Genomic DNA, 19,467 nt, shown 5'->3' with positions numbered 1-19,467 from the left:
AATCAAGATTAGTACGTGGTTCATATTTCCCTAGTCATTAGACTATGCGATGATCTTACACCGGCCACCATAAGAAAATCTATAATAAATCTTTTGAGTTTTCTTTCTGGGTTTCAAAAACAGATGAAGCTTTCTGTGGCTTAATCTTTAAAATAAGTGTTTTCGTTGTTGTTATTATTTCTCCTGTTATTAAGCCCCACAGGTCATTTAGCTTCTTTAAGTATGAAGTTTCTAATGTTGTCAAATCTATCAAAACTTCAACTAACCTTATATGTTCTTTGTTGGGTAAACTGATTGTTGGGGAGAAAAATAATTAGAGATTAAAGAATTGGGTTAAAGAGAGTAAAATTAATTAGATGAATACTGATTAGATGCAACCTGAGACTTCAAATTAATTGAATATTTGTACTGTCACACTATATCTAAATCACTATCTTCTAATCCAATGATTTTTTTTAGTTTCCTATTATTATAATCCAAGAGAGGATCCTATTTTTAGATACAAAAATTTTTCTAATGCGTTTCATCAGCAAAACGAAAATCCTACTAAATATTTATTTTCATGGCTTAAGATAAACAGATGAAGTTATGAAAAGACCCACCAACCAATGATGGGGAAGAAAGTGCAGCATCAAACAAACAATCCGACTGTGGGTTTCACCGGCATCAACAGGTAGGAGATAAGCAAAGTGGGTCATCCAAATTTACCAAATATAATGATGCACAATATGATAAGACAGAACCCTTCAATAATTGAATATGTCTTCTTCTTTTTAAATAATCAATCTTGCACTTGAAACTGCTAAACTATAGGTTCACACCCACAGAAATAAACAGACCATGACTTGCAGATACCATACATCAACTCACTAGAGCATCATTCTATTTCTAATGAAGCATTAGATCCCCAAGCCCCACCTGAAATTCCAGTACCTGTTCTTCATCCTTCTCCTCTTGAATCTGCTATAAGAAATATAAGATCAATGGCTGTTACATGTTCTTTGCCTCCTTGTTTCTCAATCCAAAAGTCTGGTCCTGCTATAAAGCCTTTCAGCACAGTTTTGAGGCTCAAACGCACTTCTCAAGTCACAGTGCTCAAGAAAAGAACATCTACACTGTTCAAGATCAGATCATCCTTGGGAGAAGAGGTTGATATTCTTCTTGTTATCCTCAGTCACCTTTGTCTTATTTTACTTATTTTCATATTTCCAATCACCATGAATTGTACACCTGCACAACAAATATATTCAGCAGATGAAGAACACCAACTTTTCTTTTCTGAAAGAATTAATGGGGTGAAATGAGAATAGTTCAACAAACATTTCTTGATGAAGTTTTGGTTGGTTTTTTCTGCACAGGTTTTCGAGGATCACTTCAATGGAATAATCTGCTACAAAGATGCCAGAGGGGAGATTATTTGCGAAGGATACGATGAAGGTCCTCGTTATCACCATCAGAATCAAAGAATAGTTAATCAATCAAGGTACAAAAACACAATCCAAAAAATATATATATATATATATATACAAGTAAAAAAGCATGAAGATATTCAATTCAGCTAGTTTGGTAAGACAGATCTGATTGATATTGGTGTTAACTTTCCAGAGATGCCGAGATCTTTGATCTTCTTCAACAGAATTGGTATAACTTCATGACAGACACAGAATTGAACAAGGCCGGGAAAGGTCATTATCTACACAAGGGAATCAACTGCAATGGCTTCAACACTCTCCACTAATCAGCTTCCAGCTCCTGTCAATCTATATATATATATAGTATGTAACATATTACATATATAAAGAAAGACAAATCCTTCGTTTAATCATAGGGACTGAAATGTTATGCACCAATATGCACTGTCTTTAAAGTTCCTTATTTCACCACAATATGTACAGATCAAATTTCCAATGCTTCTGCACTCTGCTTTGCTCTTTCCTTGAATCAATTATACTCTTGACGGTTTTCATTTTCCACAAAAGGGACCATAGAAAAAATAAATATAACCTGATGAGCATCAGGTATATGCTTAAAATTAATATGCAGATTGGGTCCCTGATTGCTCAGTGCAGCAGAATATAATCAATCCACAGAAGCTTTACTTATCTAGCCAGTAAAAATGAATAATTTCCATTTCTCTGTGGGGTTCTTTGACAAAGTCCTATGCTTGCGTTTCAAGGACACTGACTAGCTACAACGTTTCTCTTTTATTTATGCCAAGTTATGAACAATAATGTAGATGAGAACAGCAGGTCTACTTACAGACCACACGCTATTTAGTTTTAGATTCACAGTCATAATCCAGAGAGAGGGAAAGAAAGACGAGTAAATGACACTGGAAATAAAACCTCAATCTCATTTACATCAAATCGTATATACAAGACTAAGGGATTCACTGTAAAGAAATTTGTGGTGCTAAATACATCAAACCGTATTCCTAAAAGGATTTTTCATGTAGAGGTCGTCCAATACTATACCCCAACAGAAAAATCCATGGCTTCAACAGCCTTCTTCTGCATATTCTATCAAATAATCATGAATTTCTCTTGTAATGAGAAAATACAAAAAGAAAAAAAAACACTGCTATACAAAAGAATTGGGATACAAGAAAAAGGAATGACAAAAATAATCATGCAGCAGGGTCAATTCCTGAACCACATGCGTAAATGTACAAGTGATCTTCAAAAAGAAATGTACAAGTAAACTAATTCACAGTATATCATTCAACCGAGGTGCCCCCGTGTGCAGCCTCTTCACCGAAATCAGACTGGGATGTACTTGGAACTATACATGGAGGAGACCACTGATCTGGAACCATCAGAAAATAGGTTGTCATGGCCTTCCTGAATCTTTTCTTGTATTGCTTTGGTGAAATTACGGTTGGAGATGCGTTCTTTGGCCCACCAAGGATTCCTGAAGCTTTAACCCACGTTTCCAGGTGCTTATCCCATGTATACTGCCTCATGAAATCAATTATCCCAAGTACTAACTCATGCTTCTCTTCATCTACCCCGACCAGTAATGAATAATCCATTACGTCAATTGACTGCATCACCACAGATAAGAACATAGATATAGATTACAATGGGTAATAGGGCAATACAAGATCGACTTACCAGAAAACACTCTCGCACACACACACACACATTAAGAGAGATTCAGAACTTACAGCAAGGAAAGCGGTATCATTCCAGACAGCTCTCTCCAACAGCCGCTTTGCCTTGTTTCCCACGAATATTGGAGATGTTGGCATTGCCTCTATCAAGTTCTGATCCAGCAAAACCTTGTTACTCCCACTAGAATCAGGATTATACCTTGACCTCGAAGATCCTTTGAGATCATAGACTCGTGTTACAGTCCTTCCGAACAGAAGATTCTCCATAATCAAAACATCCATCTTTGTTTCTTTCCCTCCCTTAACATGCTTTGACGTAACCTTCCATAAATCCAACACAGAGCATATCAACAAAACATGATGTACGTAATACAGCAATGTAAGGAATCATTATTTATTAGCAGCAAAGGAAAATAATTGTTACTGCAAGTTGCCAGGTTTTTATGACTAAAATGACATGAAAGCTTGGGGGGTACCTGATATATCCCCAGAATTTTTGCCAGGCAGGTTGGACTTCCAGTGCTAATTGAATCAGAGAGGTACTTGAAATATGCAGGAGCGAATTTGATGAATGATTCCAGCTCTGTCTTGGTGACTTGTTTGATGATAAACCGGTCATCCAAGGTTTTTGCAAAAAAGACATTGCTCTTACCACCTTGGGCTCCCCATTTTTTACAACGACCAAGGGATCTTACAAAGTCAAGCTCAGAGGGACAACACATCTTCCTTAAGGCTTCAAAACGCTTTGCATAATAACATGTGACAGAGTACTTAACCTGACCAAGCGGGCCATCATCTCCAAAAGACACTCTTGCATGCAAAGCCTTTGTATATGAAAGTGGATCCAAACCCAGGGAGCCACGAGATCCAGACATAGATAGTATGCTCTCCTCAGTAGACCCAAGACTTCTATGAGTTTCAGACACAGTGTCATCATCTGGATGCATAATGACTGAATCAGTAAAAGATACTGTGGCCACAACATCTCCATTGTCTTTTGCTCTTTCCCCCTCATCACTGGTTTGTAACTTGTAATCTGAAGAAACAAGGGCATAGGCTATAAGACTTGCAGGCTCATCGTCATATACAGGGACAACAGTATCATTATCACCCACAGGCAAGAGCAGCCTAGCACCACCTTCCAGTTCCAATTCCCGAAAGGATGAAATGTATACCGGATTGTACTCACCAAGTGTATCAAACTTCTGAGCAGCAGATAAAAAATTCTTATTTAGCGACCAGTAGAAGTTTAGAAAGGGCATTTTTAACCACCTTGCTCTGTCTTCCATATTCTCAGACCCCTTGGTCGACAATGCAGGTGACACATGATGCGCAACTTTGGTCCCATTTCGGGCTTCTGCATGGTTTAAATTCAATCCCTCTACTGAAGAGGCATTTGAAGAATTTTCTACGGGCACGACAGGAACTGGACAGGTGTTCTCCCTTGCTTTTACACCTTTCATAAGATTTTCACCGGTCCATGCAGTCTCAAGGGTATCTGACAAATTCAGCATGCGAGGAAGCTCGCCATCAGAAAGGACCCTACGATGACCTGTCCTTGGTGTCAAAGGAGCAAATTGAGCACCAACACTTGTGCTAGTAGGGAGATTAGCTTGACCTTTATCCTTATTCAAATCATTGTTCATGTCCACATGAGCTGCATGAACCATGTCAGCATTGATAGCAGGACTAGTAAAGCCTCCATCATGGTCAAAGCCATCACGAAGCAGTGTATCCACCAGGTAGGAATCACAACTATTATAGCCTTTTCCTGGCTTTCTTTCTACGTCCATCCCAGCAAGCTTTTCATTAGTAGCCATGGGTTTCTCCTCAGCGGGAATTGAACTGCTCAAACTATCTTGGAAGCTGTTGTTATCTAGACTGGCTGCATAAACCAAGCGGTGGTCCCACATATATGATTGGAAAAATAACTGCCTCCGCAATCGATTGATCTCCAGAATGTCAATAACAGGTTGGCCCTTCTTAGGTTCTCTAGTCAAAGTTTTCTGGAGTAACTCCTGAAAGCATGTCAAGAGAAACATGAGAACCCAAATATCAACACAGAACTTATTTTCATAAAATAAAGACTGCCTTCTTTCTTTTTCAGTCCATTTATAGACTGATTCGAACTACAACTTGATACAGTGCAGTACATACACTGCTTTTTGTATCATGTTCATGGCCAAGGTTACATCCGTTTAAATGAAAACATCAGATGAATACACTAATTCATTATAGCGACCAGAAAATTTGTGACATCCAAAGATAATTTTTCACTCACTGCCTAAGGAGCTAGTTAATGAAAATGAGTCACAATATAAACTAAATAGTTACACTATTATCCCACTAAATAGTTACACTATTATCCCTGGATCATCCAAAAGTAGCACATGAATTGAAGGCCTCACCTCAAATTCTACCTTCTCCTTCTGTAACATTCCTTCCAATTCCACTATTTGGTGTCGGGATTCAGCTGTTAAAATACCACTAGTGATTGACCCTGAACCAGATCTTTTCTCCACGATTTGACGAAGAGCATTAAGTACTTCAGAGAACAGAAGCTCTGCTCGATCAACAACCTATTATAAAAAGATATAAACATAAGTTGATGGTAAATACAATCATAAAATATCCAGATATGTGACCGTGGTACCTCATTAGTTTCCTTTTGTATCCACTCCTGCTTCTTGGAAATGAAATCCAGTTTGGAGGGTGGAAGGTAGACAGAATGAACATCAATCGATGCATACCGAAAGCAAGCAACCATTTTCCCAAATCTGCAAGAGTATACACAATGAGTTGTATCAATACACACCAAGTAATTCATCCATCAAATTGTATCTTGTAAAGAAAAATTAATAAAAGTGGGCCGCTAACACAATCCAAGTAATTCATCCATCATATTGTTTGTTATAACAAATGCAAATTCTGGGGCCCAAAAAATTTACCCATAAAAACGAAGACAATCTCTATGTAAGGAATGGCCACAGCTCGCCACCCTGCTTGCAGCTGCATGGTTTGAAAAACTGAGCTCCAAAAACTTTCCAAATGACAAACCCCATGCAGCATCAGACATCACTATTCTCCGAGTGGCAGGAGGAAATCCACTGATCCTTGGACACCTCAAACATCTGTGCCACATCCAGATCTTCCCTTCCCTTTCACCTGGTAAGAAAATTTCTGGCAGCCTCTTAACAGATATAGTGAGAGTACCCTGTCGGTGAGTATAACAATGAACATGTGCCTCTGAAGGCATCTCGCAAGAATGGCATTGATACGTCTGGCATATAGCAAGTTACTTTCAGTTTCAAGTTATATAGGATGGTTGTATACCAAAAGTGTCAATAAATTTGAAAAAAAAGTTCACCTGATCAAATAAATGGTCTCGCAAAAACCGTCCTAAAGGTTTATCAAAACTTCCGTAGTATTTAATTCGGAACAGATGTGACCTCTCACAGACAGTGCCCTTCCACACGCATCGAGATGACAAGGAAACTAAGATGCTCTGATGGTCAGCAGGTGATGGAGGGAACTCTTCATTCATAGTTCCTGAATCTGCAGCATGGGTTTGACCATCTTGATGCATCGTTGGGTTGTTTGAACTACCTAGCTGATTTACACTTGGATCATTTTGGGTATTGGACAAGACACCTTGTCCCATGGTCTCCGAAGATCCCATGCTATTTGCAGTAAGATGATTAGACATGATATCAGAGCCAGGTTTGCTAGCAGAAGTTTCCACCACCCAAGAATCTTTAGAGTCCATTTCATTTTGATTATCACCGATATGAAAGGAAACACCATTCCCAGGAGCGGCAGAGTGTAAACGAGTATAATCGGTGGAACTTGAAGTCAGACGGACAGGTAGAGAGCTACGACCAGTTAGTAAACATGGTGGTCTACTCCTAACTGCTGACTCAAAATCTGAAACCGGGACACTGTTGGCTCTTATTGGTTCATTCTGATGTTGAGCTCCCTGAGATGTTCCATTGGCATCAATTTTAAAACCAGGTACTGTTGAGATGGACCTCTCAATACTTGATGGTTTATCTGGAAGTGCCACAGTAATTGGAGACTGGAATGGAAGTTCAGGCAGAGAGGCTCCTTCATCAGCAAGGAAGGATGTCTCCAAAGCCAAGTGATATGCTGCAAAAACCCCATACTGAACCACATGCTTCACTTTTTTCAATTCATCCCCATTGGCACCTCTGAGTAAAATCTGGAAACACAAATAAAAGATATGAATATTTCACAGCAGAAATACCAGAATCGAATAATGAACTAGATAAATTTCCACGATCTATGACATCACAAACTTAGTAATTAGGTCCTGCCAGGGAGTTAGCCTACGGTAAATATTATGTGGATGATAAAAGAATCAGTCCCCGTAAAGAACCATGCAACTCATTTCCATAATCTTTCTGGATGTTTACAGCCATGCTATTAGCCTTTCAAACTTCTAATACGTTATCCATTACCCCAATTATAGTTAGTTTTGAAGACTTACAGTACAACCCAACGGTTTTGGGCAGCCTTCAAAATACATCAATGTCTTCACCAGTTTCTTCCCACCCTGGCCAGCAGAACCAAGATCTTCCAGGAACCTCTCCACATGAAATGTGTCACAGTAGCCCAACTTTTGTGAAGAGAGATGATCAATAGAGGGAACTATTTGAGCACCTGTACAGCGAGCTATGCGCTCTAAAAGTGACCTCTTGATATTAAGAACAAGTGATATGTCTTTTGCAAGAAGATATTCCTGAGCATATCGAGAAACTGATTTCTCCACCAGTAGGACATCAGGGTGGTGTGCTTCAATCTTTGCTACTGCCATCTTTAGATGGTCCATCTCCTACATAAATGTACAAGCACATAAAAACCATTAATCAAAGTATCAACAAATATGCTAAAAATCGACAAGCAACAGACACCATCATCGCAACCTGCTGTAGAAGAGTATCAAAACTTGACAATAGGTTAGAAACTCGCTGGTACTCAAGAGCACCACCAAGAATCATGAACCGAGGTTTCTCCATTTTAGATGCCATTCGTCGATGAGCCACATTTTTCTTACAAACAACTCCTTTGACCACCATACTAAAAGCAAAAGCAATCAAAATCTTAGTAAATAATAAATTCACATACAGAATCCTACAGAAATAATGATTTTTCTTCTTTAATTAAAAGTATGGGAAAGGCTACAGTCAATCTTATACCGCTGCAGCTATATTTCCTCACACATGAACACATAAAATTAAAATTAAAAATACAAACACAAACATTATTGGTAAGCAAAAGTTTTTACTTTTCTTCTTGTGAAGACAAAAAATGTAATGTTAAATTCATCAAGACAATCTATGTAGATATAATCTAAAACAGAAACAATACATCTTTTCATTAAGCTTTAGGGAAGAGATTGATGGGTGTTCATGCTAAAGCTACGATGGACCCATTTATATTTGATTAGAGAGTTCTATATGTATGTTTTTGCAAACTCAAAACTGTACCATTTTAATTTGGAATAGTACAGTAGGCTGGTTTTATGTACACCAGTACTTTTCAATCATTCTTGCACAAAATTCGACCATTAGATCAGTATTTTGTAGTTAAAGTGTAAAAGGATAGGACTGATAACAGGTATACAAAAGTGCTCCATATACCTGTCAGAGGGACGTCCAGAAGCTATGCATTTTACTTTTACATAACCACCAGGATCCATCCCTCCCCCTTTGCTCATATCTGGCTTTAATAGTGTAGCAGCTTCCCACGACAGATATGTAATGATCTCCAACCAACTTTCATTTTCACCTTCCTGGCCTACAGGGAGGTTCTCAACCTGCAATAGCTGGGCTACCAAAGCCCTAAAGTGCCCATCAACCACATTCTTCATCACCTTTTTATGCTCCTCACCAGATCGGTCCCTATTGCGAGACTCCCCACTGCCAAAACTGCTTGATGCACGTAAGGTTCCCCACTCTCCTGCAGCATCACCATCATCATCATCATCAAGAAGAACCGTTTCTCTTTCATCTTCTTCATCTTCTGGTTCAGGGGGGAGCCAGAGAAGGGCATTTTTCTCAAAATCCAAAGATTCTATGTCAACATCCCCTGCAGAACATAAAGAAGAAGCACATTCATCACCCATATCATGTTCATCTTCTTTCTTTTCAAGCGGTGGAATTTCATCCGAACCCTGCGAGTCAAAACTGTGAAGTAATGGGGAGCTGCTTAAATGCTTTGCATCAATGTTTCCGCCATCAATATCCACCTTATGTGATTCATCATGATTGCTCATGTCATAAAACTCTACATGATCATAGTAATCACTGACTTGGGGATAATTCTTAGAATTTGACTGATATGTCCCGTAATCGACATCCTCGTCATCACTCCTGATGCCACAAAATATACAAGCAGTCAGTAGCTGCAAATACCACTAACTAGTATTGTCATTTCCAAACTTAGATAATAGAAAGAAATTTAATTAATTGTTATCTTTTTATATGTATTTTGGAGATAGGGGGTCATCATTAGCTAGAATGCAAAGATATCATATAAAAGAGAGAGTGTAAGCATATGTAAGACTTTATAAATGCACAATGTCCTACTGATTCCAACATGAAGCACAGAAGAGATATCAACCTGGTTGTTGAAATTTCGTAATGATTTGGAGATGAATCCGCTATATCTGCAACAAAATCATTGGTCCTCCAGGAGGCATACTTGCTGTGCTTTTCTGTGATTGTTCCCATGAGAGATGATTGACAGGGGCTAAGACCAGAACTGTTTTGAAGACGTTGGTATGGTCCAGTTGAGTATGGGACTGAGTTAAGAGTGAAGCTACTGCTGTTACCAGTGCCGCAGGACTTGAAGCTAGTAAAACTTGTTTCTGATGGTGAGGTACTAAGATCTAGATTAGCAATCTGTGTTCCATTTTCATGAGTAGAAGCTATGCCTTGCTCATGTTGCTTGTAACAAAAATTGCAGACACGAATCCTTTCCCTCTCTACCCGATCTATACTTGGGGGAGGAATTGAGTTTTCTGTACACTTGGCACAGAAAACTCGTCCACAAAGCCGGCAATGATGTTTACGGTTAAACACAGTGAACTGTGCATCACACTCGTAGCACACCCTGCAGCTATCATCAGGCATCCAAAAATCCCTCGAAACATTAGGCGGCTCAGACCGCCAAGGGATCCATGATTTCACCAAGGAAATAAACTGCGAGAAAAACTTATTGGGGGCAGCCATCGAAAAACAAGATACTCTGCCGCCCTGATCATCTGCCAGACTTGCAAGTTACAACCTAAACTCTGGATCCTCCACAAACTCACCCCAAACGAAAACTTAAAACCACTGAAGCCTCTGATCAACAGACTTCAGCAAATGCAACACAGGTCTCCGAAATCATCAATGCAAGTCTGCGCAATTTGAACTCAAGAGACTAATTCATCAACAGAACCTGGCATTTCAATATAGAACCCAAGTCACAAACCAAGATTCTAATTCCTCCATTTTTCAACTTCTGACTTAACCCCACCAATAATAAACCCCTTTCTAATTCTAACACGGTAACACCTATTCTTGAGCAAAAGGGTACTACTCAAATTCACCAAAATTAAAAACCCAGAAACAAAAACACTGGAATTTAAAGACCCAGAAGCTGAAAAGCTCAGAGTGCTTTAATCTTTGCATCACCAACTCAAACCCATCTGTCTCCAATCACTCTAAACGCGTAATTGCATTAATTCATCACCAAACTTTCAAAAACAAACCCTCTCCCCTTCCCCAAGTAAACCCAACTTCAAACCCTAAAACAAAAATCCATTCTTTATTTAAAAATAAAAATAAAATCAAACTCTGCTACTAAAATTCGGATAGAAATCTTACCTCGCAATATACCGGATCAAACCAAGAGAAGAAAGAACGAAACGGGTCGAGTCGGGTCAGCTATACAAAAGCCTGCGAGAACCTCCCCCTAACCCAGAAACCGATTCAATGCTGACGTCAATCCTCGATCAAGAACTCGTCGTTTTCCTCCAACACCATTCACAATGTAACGGCTACCATTTGAAATTCATTACCCCAAATCAATTGAATTCAATTTCTATATACAAATTGACAAACACAATTAACGGCAGCAAATCAAGAGCACGAATCTGTTTTTATATATGAAAAACCTCAACATCACCAGGATTAATTGATTGATGGAATCACTAATCTTTCTTTATTTTTTATGTATTTTTTTTTTTTTTTTTAAATTGGGGGGTTTCTTTTGGGTGATGGAGACCTCCCTGTTAACGTGGCTGCGCAAATTGTTTTTCTTTTTTCTTTTTAGAGAAGAGCGTTTGAAACGACGTCGCATCGACACCAACGAACAAACTGACCCGCAAGTCAAAGCCGAATTTCGATCCGAAATTCCCAAATTGCCCTTCGTTATGCTCGAGGAGTGACATAGATACTCTGATAATTTTTTTGCTTGCGTGGGAAGTTAGGGCTTTGATTGACAATTGTCTGCAATTTGGTAAATTCATAGTCATTGTCCCCGCGCCAATTGTTCAATGTTCTTAAAACCGCGTCAGCGGCCCATTGACTTGGATCCTACTCGACCCGAAATTGGTGGGCGATATCTAATTTAATGGGCAAGATTTAATTGTTTTTTGAATTTGTTAATGATTTTTTATCTGGAATTGATTATTGGGTTAGTTGTTATACTTTGAATTTGTGTATAGCATTCTCAAAAAAAAAAAATCTGTGTATAGTGATGTTTATCCATTTCTGGGAACTTTCTTATTAGCTGGAGATTATTATGATATTACATTTGACGAGATTCTTTCTCTCTAAAATAAATTTGATTTTGTTAGGAGTTCACAGTACTGCTCATCAAGGATAAGAAGTTTTAATTTTCATTATACTTAGCTGTTTTCTGATGGCAATGACTATCTACATACATGGAATGTGATCGAACTTAGCATTGAGATCTGATTTTGTTTGTCTTTGTTAGGAAGGAATGTCATTAATATATCATAAGAATTGGTTGAATGAAGAATGATATTCAATGAGCCAATAGTTATGATAGTTTTGTAAACAAATTACACAAAAATTCCATCGAAGTAAAGCTAATTCGTTTTGATATTAAAGTATAAATGTCTTTATTTGTTTCATTTTACAATCATATATCTAAATCTCTACCGTTCAGTTTTAGAACCTAATGTATGGATATCACTTCTACAAAACCGTCGCAAAGTCGACAAACCTCAACCAGATTATTGTGCCACCCCTACTCAAAGTCTCAAACCAGAACCTGATTTGTCCTCAACTTGCCCTCAAGTCAGAATTCGAGCAAATTAACCAAATTCCACACCGTCGAAATTTGAAGAGGACGCCTATATATATCGTCGTCGCACACCAAACACGATCAAATGACCTTCTGCCTTAGAGCCGTCGACGCACCAAAGTAAGCCTACGCCACCTTACATGATTAGACACAGATCTGGGTCGTTTTGTGTTGCCGTCATCACACTGCTTGAAGAGTCTCGATCTCATCTAAAGGAGACCCTAGAGAGAAAAAATCGACTTCAAAAAGAAAGATGCAACACGAATATACTACTGTGGAAATTTCTTTGGTATGGTAAAGATCCGAATATATGTCTTATGGCATGCTTTAGCTAGTCATAATATATGGTTACATGAATTTATACTTATGAAGATATGAGTCTAATATGTGGTTATGAGTTGTGGCTCATCTTACCATAGTTCTAAGATGGTTTCGACTCATCTTACTCTTTATGGTTGACAACAGTTAAGTGTTTCTACCGTTATATCTCGTAGAAACATAGATCTAAAGGTAAAATTATTTGTGGGATCGGAGTGTGTTCCATGTGCAAGATGCACCTTAAAACTCTCTTCGTCAAGTCAAATGCTCTGCTAGTGCTGGCTAGTCGATCTTCTTCCAAATCTGTTATTTCTCTAATAATTATCTCTGTCAAAACTTGAAATGATATTTTAATTTGCTAGCTTCAATCATGTGAAAGAACAATTATTTATTCCTATAGCTTAGAAATTGATAGATTGGTAATGGATCTTGGCATGACATGCTTTCCGAACTTGCATGCGTATTTAGTATGAATATTAATATTTACTTTTATTCTCAGCTAGAAAAAAGACGGTTTTACGTACTCATTGTAAGTTTAACTTGGGTCATGCAGAAACTTTCTTCAAATTAAGTTAACCGTGTAGAGGTCAACGGCATAATTATCTTAATGGTCACTCCCACTAATGAAGGCTTAATTATGAGCCTGACCTGCATGTTAAAGAATAATCGTTCCAGAAATTGTTCATACATTTTCAAACCGGACTCGATTAATCATTATGTGGGTGTGATCGACTACTTTACGTCCAGTTACACTAACACATGAGCTGAATCGAATTAAAATGAATGGTTAAATTACATGCATATGAGAATTTAAAAATATCAATTAAAAATTAAAACATCCATCCAAATGTTCATTTGAAAGCACTTAATCCTCATAATAAGGTCCTCATTAAAAGCTCTATTTATATATATATACACACACGGAGCCGTTCCAAAGAAGACGTCCGCACAACCTTTAAAGTGCGGACGTCCCTCCGTTCTTCTCCTTACAGCTCCGACGGCGGCGTGCCTCCAGCAGCGTCCCTGATCACTTTTCCTCCCCGACGAGTCCGCCAAATTCTAGTTTTCAAGCGATATCACCCAAAACTTCAAACAAAATCTATCTCGCTGGAAAACTGAAATTCGGCGGACTCGCCGAGGAGGAAAAGTGATTAATTGGGGACGCTGCTGGAGGCCGCTAAGGTGGAGGCGCCACGTCGTCGGAGCCGTACGGTGAAGAACGGAGGCACGTCCGCACTTTAAGGGTGTGCGGACATCTGCCTCTGATCTTGACTGTGTATATATATATATTATTTATTTATTTTTATTTATTTTTGAGAAATAATCCAATTCTATACTATTATTATGTGCATGGGCAATGAAGAAGATTATTAAAATACTTTATTTGTGTTGATTTTTTTTTTTTGAAGTAAAATAGACACCAAAAATATGGAAAAGGAGCTAGCATACATTGATGCTGCAGCCTGCATTGCCTTAGGGTGATATATATCCAAGTTCAAGGTAGCAGTACTCCGTAATTAGGTGACGCATTTTCTTTTTCTTATAACTTTTGAACACTACCGACTATGTTTCCTAACTAAAACCGCAAGGATCGATCCTATATATGTTAGGCAGAAAGGACGAGGATCATGCTCATGGAATGCGACTAGAGCTAGTCGATGAGTTCCTTTTGTTTTTATTGGTTACATTAGGTGTAGGGCTGGCACGAGCATTCAACTTAATTCGACTTTTTTTCTTTTTTCTTTTGGAAAGAAACTTCATTGGACTGTCATATATGTATGAGCATTATAGGAAACAATTGCATTCAGATTTCTGTTAACATACTTCGGATGCTGCACTGTTAACAGGTGTGATCGATCATAAGTTTGAAGAAAGAGAAGAGGCTACAACTCACTCAGTTTGGCAAAGTATCACCATGAGATATAGAAAGTTTGAACAAGGACATGCAACTGAACAAATTAACAAAGCCAATTAAGTGCATCTCCTCCGAAGAGTTTAATTTAAATCTTCCACGCATGTGTCCAACATTTTTCTTCAAGGTTTTGAACGCGCGCGCTTGTAGAAATTGAACGACTTGGTGGAAATGGTGGAGGTTGTTCATCGTCTTTCTGTGGGGTGCATGTACGTGCTGGAAAACTTCTGTCATTTGGTATGTGTTTTAACTTTTTAAAGCAATACCAAATTAAGGAGGTGCAACATGTTTGCCCAGAAAAAGAAAATACATAGAAGAATACTAATTAAGGAACTTATATAGCTAACAATATATCAACGGCAGAGAATCAAATGGCGGTCCAGAAAATTGAATGTTAACTCTAAAAACAATAAGATATACACATTTGCAGGATTACACTACATTTTTGAGCTAAACTTAAACATGCAGAAACATTCAACCAGTCAATCAGATATGGTATTTTATCAGATGAACTCGATCAGCTCAGTCGTCAGCAAAACCTAATTTCATACATTGATCTCTAGGTCTAGTTCTGACTCGGTCACTGATGCTTATCCAGACCCCATCGAAAAGAACCTAATTCTGAGAAACAATTTGGATTTTTGGAGTTCCCAGCTCCAGATCGCGCGACTTATATATACTAATCATGCATAAAGAAAACTCTGGCCTGTGAAAAGTACCGCCCACTTGGTTTACAAAACAGAAGTGTAAATGTCAATTGGGACAGAAAGAACAATATATTAAGGTATTCGTACGATATTGATCTCCTTTAGATTTCTGAACATCATTTTACATTCAGAAAAATGATACTATTAGATTAAGATCGATGCACCAGTAGCACAACAATGTAGCCGCCTTGAGTGTTTATAGACGCATGCAGATGACAGTAGAAAGGGATAGATTTTGTTGAGATATAAATCCCTTGTATATGAGTTTATAAGGGTTTGGGTCACTCCACCTATTGCCAATTGGTTTTGGATGTGAACCCATGACTACTTTATCATGATATAAGAGCGGGTTACTCACGTTCACGTGTGAAGCCCAATGGTCACACGAACTCCACGTCACCTAAAATGTTGTCCACGTGTTATGTTTGAAAATTCGTCATACGTGCGGGAGCGTGATGAGATATAAATCCCACGTCAATCTCTAACTCTTTTATCAGATTTAATATAATATGTAAAGATGAGGGTAACAAGTTATAATAACCTCTCCGATGTATATTAATGCCTCATGAGCATAAGGCCAGTTTACCTTTTCTAATTTGTATATGTTTATGTATGCTTCAGTGGGTTCCTGAGGGCAAAGCACAAACTCTGCAGGCTTTGTCATCTATCTGCAGGCATCCAAATCCGTACAAAATACTTGCAGGTCGAGTCTGCAACCACTTAGCTACAAGATTGTAGTGATCATTTCATACCTACTACTTCTGGCTACTGTCATATACAAATGTCTTATCTGCAAAAGGTAACAGGGGTACTCGTAAAACATGGCAACGCTTCAGACGTGTTATTAATTAGCAATATCATTGTCAAAACTGTGCAAATCTAATGGTCAGGTTTGGCAGCTTGATTTGTTTTTGGACGAATTCTTTAACAGCTTAATAGTTCTTCAACATGCATGGTATCAGAGCTTTGGTGAATTGGTGGTAGTTGAATTTGAATCTTCCAATCCTCAATCTTCACTTCTTTGTCATCAGTCTGCAATGCGCTATCTCCCTTCATGGAAATAATGCTAGCTAGTTTCAAGATTGGATCGAATCGACTGTACTTTCAGTGAAACTTTGAATCATCTTGTCTTTAACTGTTATCTAATAGACAGGAATCAGGATAGAATATAAAGAATTTAATCATGAAGCTACACTCCGAAATAATGAGAAATAAAGGGTTGGTGATGAGGTTTGAAATAAATTATATAGTTGCTAGCATTTCTTAATCTCACTTTGTCTGCTTCAATCTCCACGAGTTAAGTAAGGGTTGCTGCAGGCATGAGGAAGCTAGAGAATGTCAGCTTAATAATGTAGGATAAGCTATGAACCAACAAATGATAATGTACTAAATTGGTGATCCTATCAAGTATCATTGCTGCTTGGCGCAGACCAAATTAAATACCCAGCATAAGAGGAACTTAAATTTATGCATGCATGTAATCTCAAATCCAAACCTTGACGATTGCACTTGTTAATTAGGTGATGATCGAGCTTAGCTCAACTTCATATAGCTACAGTGAAATACCCCAATATGACATAGGCAACGTACAAAGGGGTTTGGCTGCTATATATACACATTTGTATTACCTACATCAAGTCGTGAGCCGTCGGATCGTTTAGCAATTCAAAATTTAAAACGATCGGACGGCTCACGGCTTGATGTATGCTATTCACATGTATAATAGAAAAGTCCGGCAACAAAGTGACTAGTTATTGATAAGAATAGAATTAGTTATATCATTTTATTAGGTCAACTGGATATTAAGTAAGGTTTTTAACTACACTTTCTGAATGTTTTTAAGTAATTCTTAAGAAAAAGTTCAGAATTTTAACAAAAGTGAGATATAATATAAGAACTTTTCCAGTCATTTATGCATAAACATCTTCAAAATCGAGCTGATCCAATGGTAAATTATCAACTATTGTATTTCAATTTGCCATGCACGTCACAATCCACAGTATTTCAATTCCATACATTAAGTTAATTACGCTTTTATTGTTTTAGTTTTCAATTAGGTATTTTGTAGGTGTTTGAAGTGTATATAACCTCTTCGTTTGTTGCTGAAAAAGAACATCTACCCAACTTATTTGAAAAATGGCAAAGGTTTACCCCCAAGCACCACTACTTTCTTCTTCTTCATCCTCTGGCTATCTCACGTCAAAACAAGAAACGTTCACAATATGGATGAAATCTCTCATAGTGAACGGCCATGGTTGCACTGTTTTTGATTCTAACGGTCAGATCGTGTATCGTGTAGATAATTACGACTCTAGAGGCAGAGCTAAAGTTCATCTAATGGATTTGAAAGGCCAGATCCTATTCAGCATACTGAGAAAGGTAACTTCATAGCTAGCATCATAGTTTTGAAGAGTTTGACTGGACTCAGAAATATGCATGTGTTGGTAACTAACTTACATGCCTTTGTTATGCAGAAATCCAAATTTCTTGGTGTCTGGGAGGGATACAGATCCAGTAATGGTAAAGAGATCAACCCGAAAAACACACCCAGCTTTCAAGTAAGGAGATGCTTCAAAGGCAAGTCAGCATGCAAAGTCATCGTGGGACTAGACAAGAATCAGATACAGCAATACAGAATAGAGAGCTGGAGTTCTGGAAAGTCAGCCTGCAAGATACTAGACAAGTCTGGAAGACTTGTTGCCGAGGTAGTAACACTTTTCGATGTTAATTTGTTCGACCATGCACATATAGCTTGCTACCGATCGATGATTTTCATATCATACTGGTTGATGGTGCTAAAACAGGTAAAGAGAAAGCAGTCAACATGTGGAGTGGTACTGGGAGAAGATGTTTTGACACTGGTAGTAGAACCCTTCATGGATCACTCTCTTATTGTAGGGCTTCTTGTTGTGTATGGTCTCATCAACCGTAAATTGTGATCGATCAGCAACAAGAGAAAATTCGAGTTATACTAATTTAACTAGTTTTTGAAGTCTTTAATTTACTGAGATGAGGTATTTGAATTAGGGTGGTCTTTTACCTTGAAAACCAAGGACTAAATTATGATTGTAATTAACTATTGTCAATTGAGATGCTTGACTAGCTAGTTGGTAAATTGAACTACTCTTACTTCAACAGGATTCCAACTGTGTATTCAACCAGGAGTTAACCGAGTTATTAATAATTAAATAACCTTGTCAAAAATATGATGAGTTCTAAATCACTTCAGAACTTGGAAATCTGGCTCCAAGTGTGTGTTAATGCATGACATGCATCACCTTTGTCCTAAAGTTGAAAAATGAGTCCTTAAAAAAGTAAAATTAGTCTTCTGTTCTAGGATATTCTTTATGTGTGTCTTTGCCTTATGCCAATAGGATATGTAGTTAGACTAGATCTATGTATTCATATCCTTACCATACTGGTAATGTGTGATTCCCTATATAAAGGGCTCCTATCAATGAATGAGATACACATCTTTCACGATTCTCTATTCTCAATTTACTTTCACTTCATCACGTTATCAGCCCTTTGCTCAAACCCTTGAGCTAATAGTTTCTCCCAAACCCTAAAACCAAAAGCCGAAACCCTCGGCCCCTCCTCGGCCGCCGCCGCAGGTTGCCCACGACTGCCGCTCCCCGACCGTCCGCTCCACTGCTTCCTTCTCGTCCGATCAAGCATCCAAGTTTTACAGTATGTTTACTTTACAACCCTAAAACTCTTCAAAGTTCAATAACCTCGGGGGAGATAAAGTGCTTTCTTCTCTTCTTCTACTCCATTCTATGCTTGGGACGGTGTCTTTGCAGGTATAAAAATCCCGGTTATCCTCCCCGGGTCCAAAGTTGTGTTTGATCAACTTTGGTTATTGCTATTTTGAAGGTGTGTTTGATCACCTTCACATAAGTTTTTCCGGGTCGTGTTTGATCGACTCCGGACATTTAGGGTTGTGTTTGATCAACCCTAGAGAGACAAACCAAAAGCATCGTATTTGAGTACCTTATTCAGGGTCTCCAACAGAAAACTAATACGACTTGTACTCTCTTGTATGCAGATGGACAGAGGCATTGAATTTGACGTCCTCG

At 38.3% G+C, this 19,467-nt stretch overlaps 3 protein-coding genes across 4 annotated transcripts; 2 read left to right on the top strand and 1 right to left on the bottom strand.

Annotated features, from left to right (window-relative positions):
- The first annotated feature begins 789 nt into the window (after positions 1–789).
- LOC101293323 lies at positions 790–1,943 on the top strand. The gene is made up of 3 exons (XM_004303705.1): positions 790–1,148; positions 1,359–1,483; positions 1,606–1,943. The coding sequence occupies exons 1-3, from the start codon at positions 984–986 to the stop codon at positions 1,736–1,738; spliced, it is 423 nt and encodes a 140-aa protein (XP_004303753.1). The 5' UTR covers positions 790–983; the 3' UTR covers positions 1,739–1,943.
- A 427-nt stretch (positions 1,944–2,370) lies between these two features.
- Positions 2,371–11,204, bottom strand: LOC101293022 (1-phosphatidylinositol 3-phosphate 5-kinase fab1-like). The gene is made up of 12 exons (XM_004303704.1): positions 11,005–11,204; positions 9,755–10,576; positions 8,773–9,504; positions 8,056–8,209; positions 7,620–7,964; positions 6,480–7,331; positions 6,061–6,392; positions 5,766–5,889; positions 5,521–5,691; positions 3,589–5,130; positions 3,167–3,433; positions 2,371–3,043 (listed from the first exon to the last, which is right to left on the bottom strand). The coding sequence occupies exons 2-12, from the start codon at positions 10,363–10,365 to the stop codon at positions 2,717–2,719; spliced, it is 5,457 nt and encodes a 1,818-aa protein (XP_004303752.1). The 5' UTR covers positions 10,366–10,576; positions 11,005–11,204; the 3' UTR covers positions 2,371–2,716.
- A 6,294-nt stretch (positions 11,205–17,498) lies between these two features.
- On the top strand, positions 17,499–18,870 carry LOC101292521 (protein LURP-one-related 11-like). 2 transcript variants are annotated; one of them, XM_004303703.1, is made up of 3 exons: positions 17,499–17,767; positions 17,863–18,093; positions 18,193–18,870. In XM_004303703.1, exons 1-3 carry the CDS (start codon positions 17,525–17,527, stop codon positions 18,325–18,327), a joined length of 609 nt encoding a protein of 202 aa, XP_004303751.1. In that variant the 5' UTR covers positions 17,499–17,524; the 3' UTR covers positions 18,328–18,870. The 2 variants fall into 2 exon arrangements, with proteins under 2 accessions (XP_004303751.1, XP_004303750.1); XM_004303702.1 differs by having other exon boundaries at positions 17,863–18,870.
- The last annotated feature ends 597 nt before the right edge of the window (positions 18,871–19,467 follow it).

Source organism: Fragaria vesca, linkage group LG6 (genome assembly GCF_000184155.1).
Source record: "Fragaria vesca subsp. vesca linkage group LG6, FraVesHawaii_1.0, whole genome shotgun sequence".
Taxonomy (NCBI): Eukaryota; Viridiplantae; Streptophyta; class Magnoliopsida; order Rosales; family Rosaceae; genus Fragaria; species Fragaria vesca.
Note: the sequence above shows the minus strand (reverse complement) of the source record. Positions and strands in the feature narration are given on the sequence as shown.

Bases quoted from the DNA above. Each gene is read 5' to 3' on its own strand.
- LOC101293323 (XM_004303705.1), top strand. From the start codon at position 984: ATGGCTGTTACATGTTCTTTGCCTCCTTGTTTCTCAATCCAAAAGTCT. The intron at 1,149-1,358 runs GTTGATATTCTT...TTTTCTGCACAG, and splicing joins GATCATCCTTGGGAGAAGAG to GTTTTCGAGGATCACTTCAA. The intron at 1,484-1,605 runs GTACAAAAACAC...TTAACTTTCCAG, and splicing joins AGAATAGTTAATCAATCAAG to AGATGCCGAGATCTTTGATC.
- LOC101293022 (XM_004303704.1), bottom strand. From the start codon at position 10,365: ATGGCTGCCCCCAATAAGTTTTTCTCGCAGTTTATTTCCTTGGTGAAA. The intron at 9,505-9,754 runs GTTGATATCTCT...TTGTGGCATCAG, and splicing joins TACGAAATTTCAACAACCAG to GAGTGATGACGAGGATGTCG. The intron at 3,434-3,588 runs GTACCCCCCAAG...GATTTATGGAAG, and splicing joins AAATTCTGGGGATATATCAG to GTTACGTCAAAGCATGTTAA.
- LOC101292521 (XM_004303702.1), top strand. From the start codon at position 17,525: ATGGCAAAGGTTTACCCCCAAGCACCACTACTTTCTTCTTCTTCATCC. The intron at 17,768-17,862 runs GTAACTTCATAG...TTTGTTATGCAG, and splicing joins TATTCAGCATACTGAGAAAG to AAATCCAAATTTCTTGGTGT.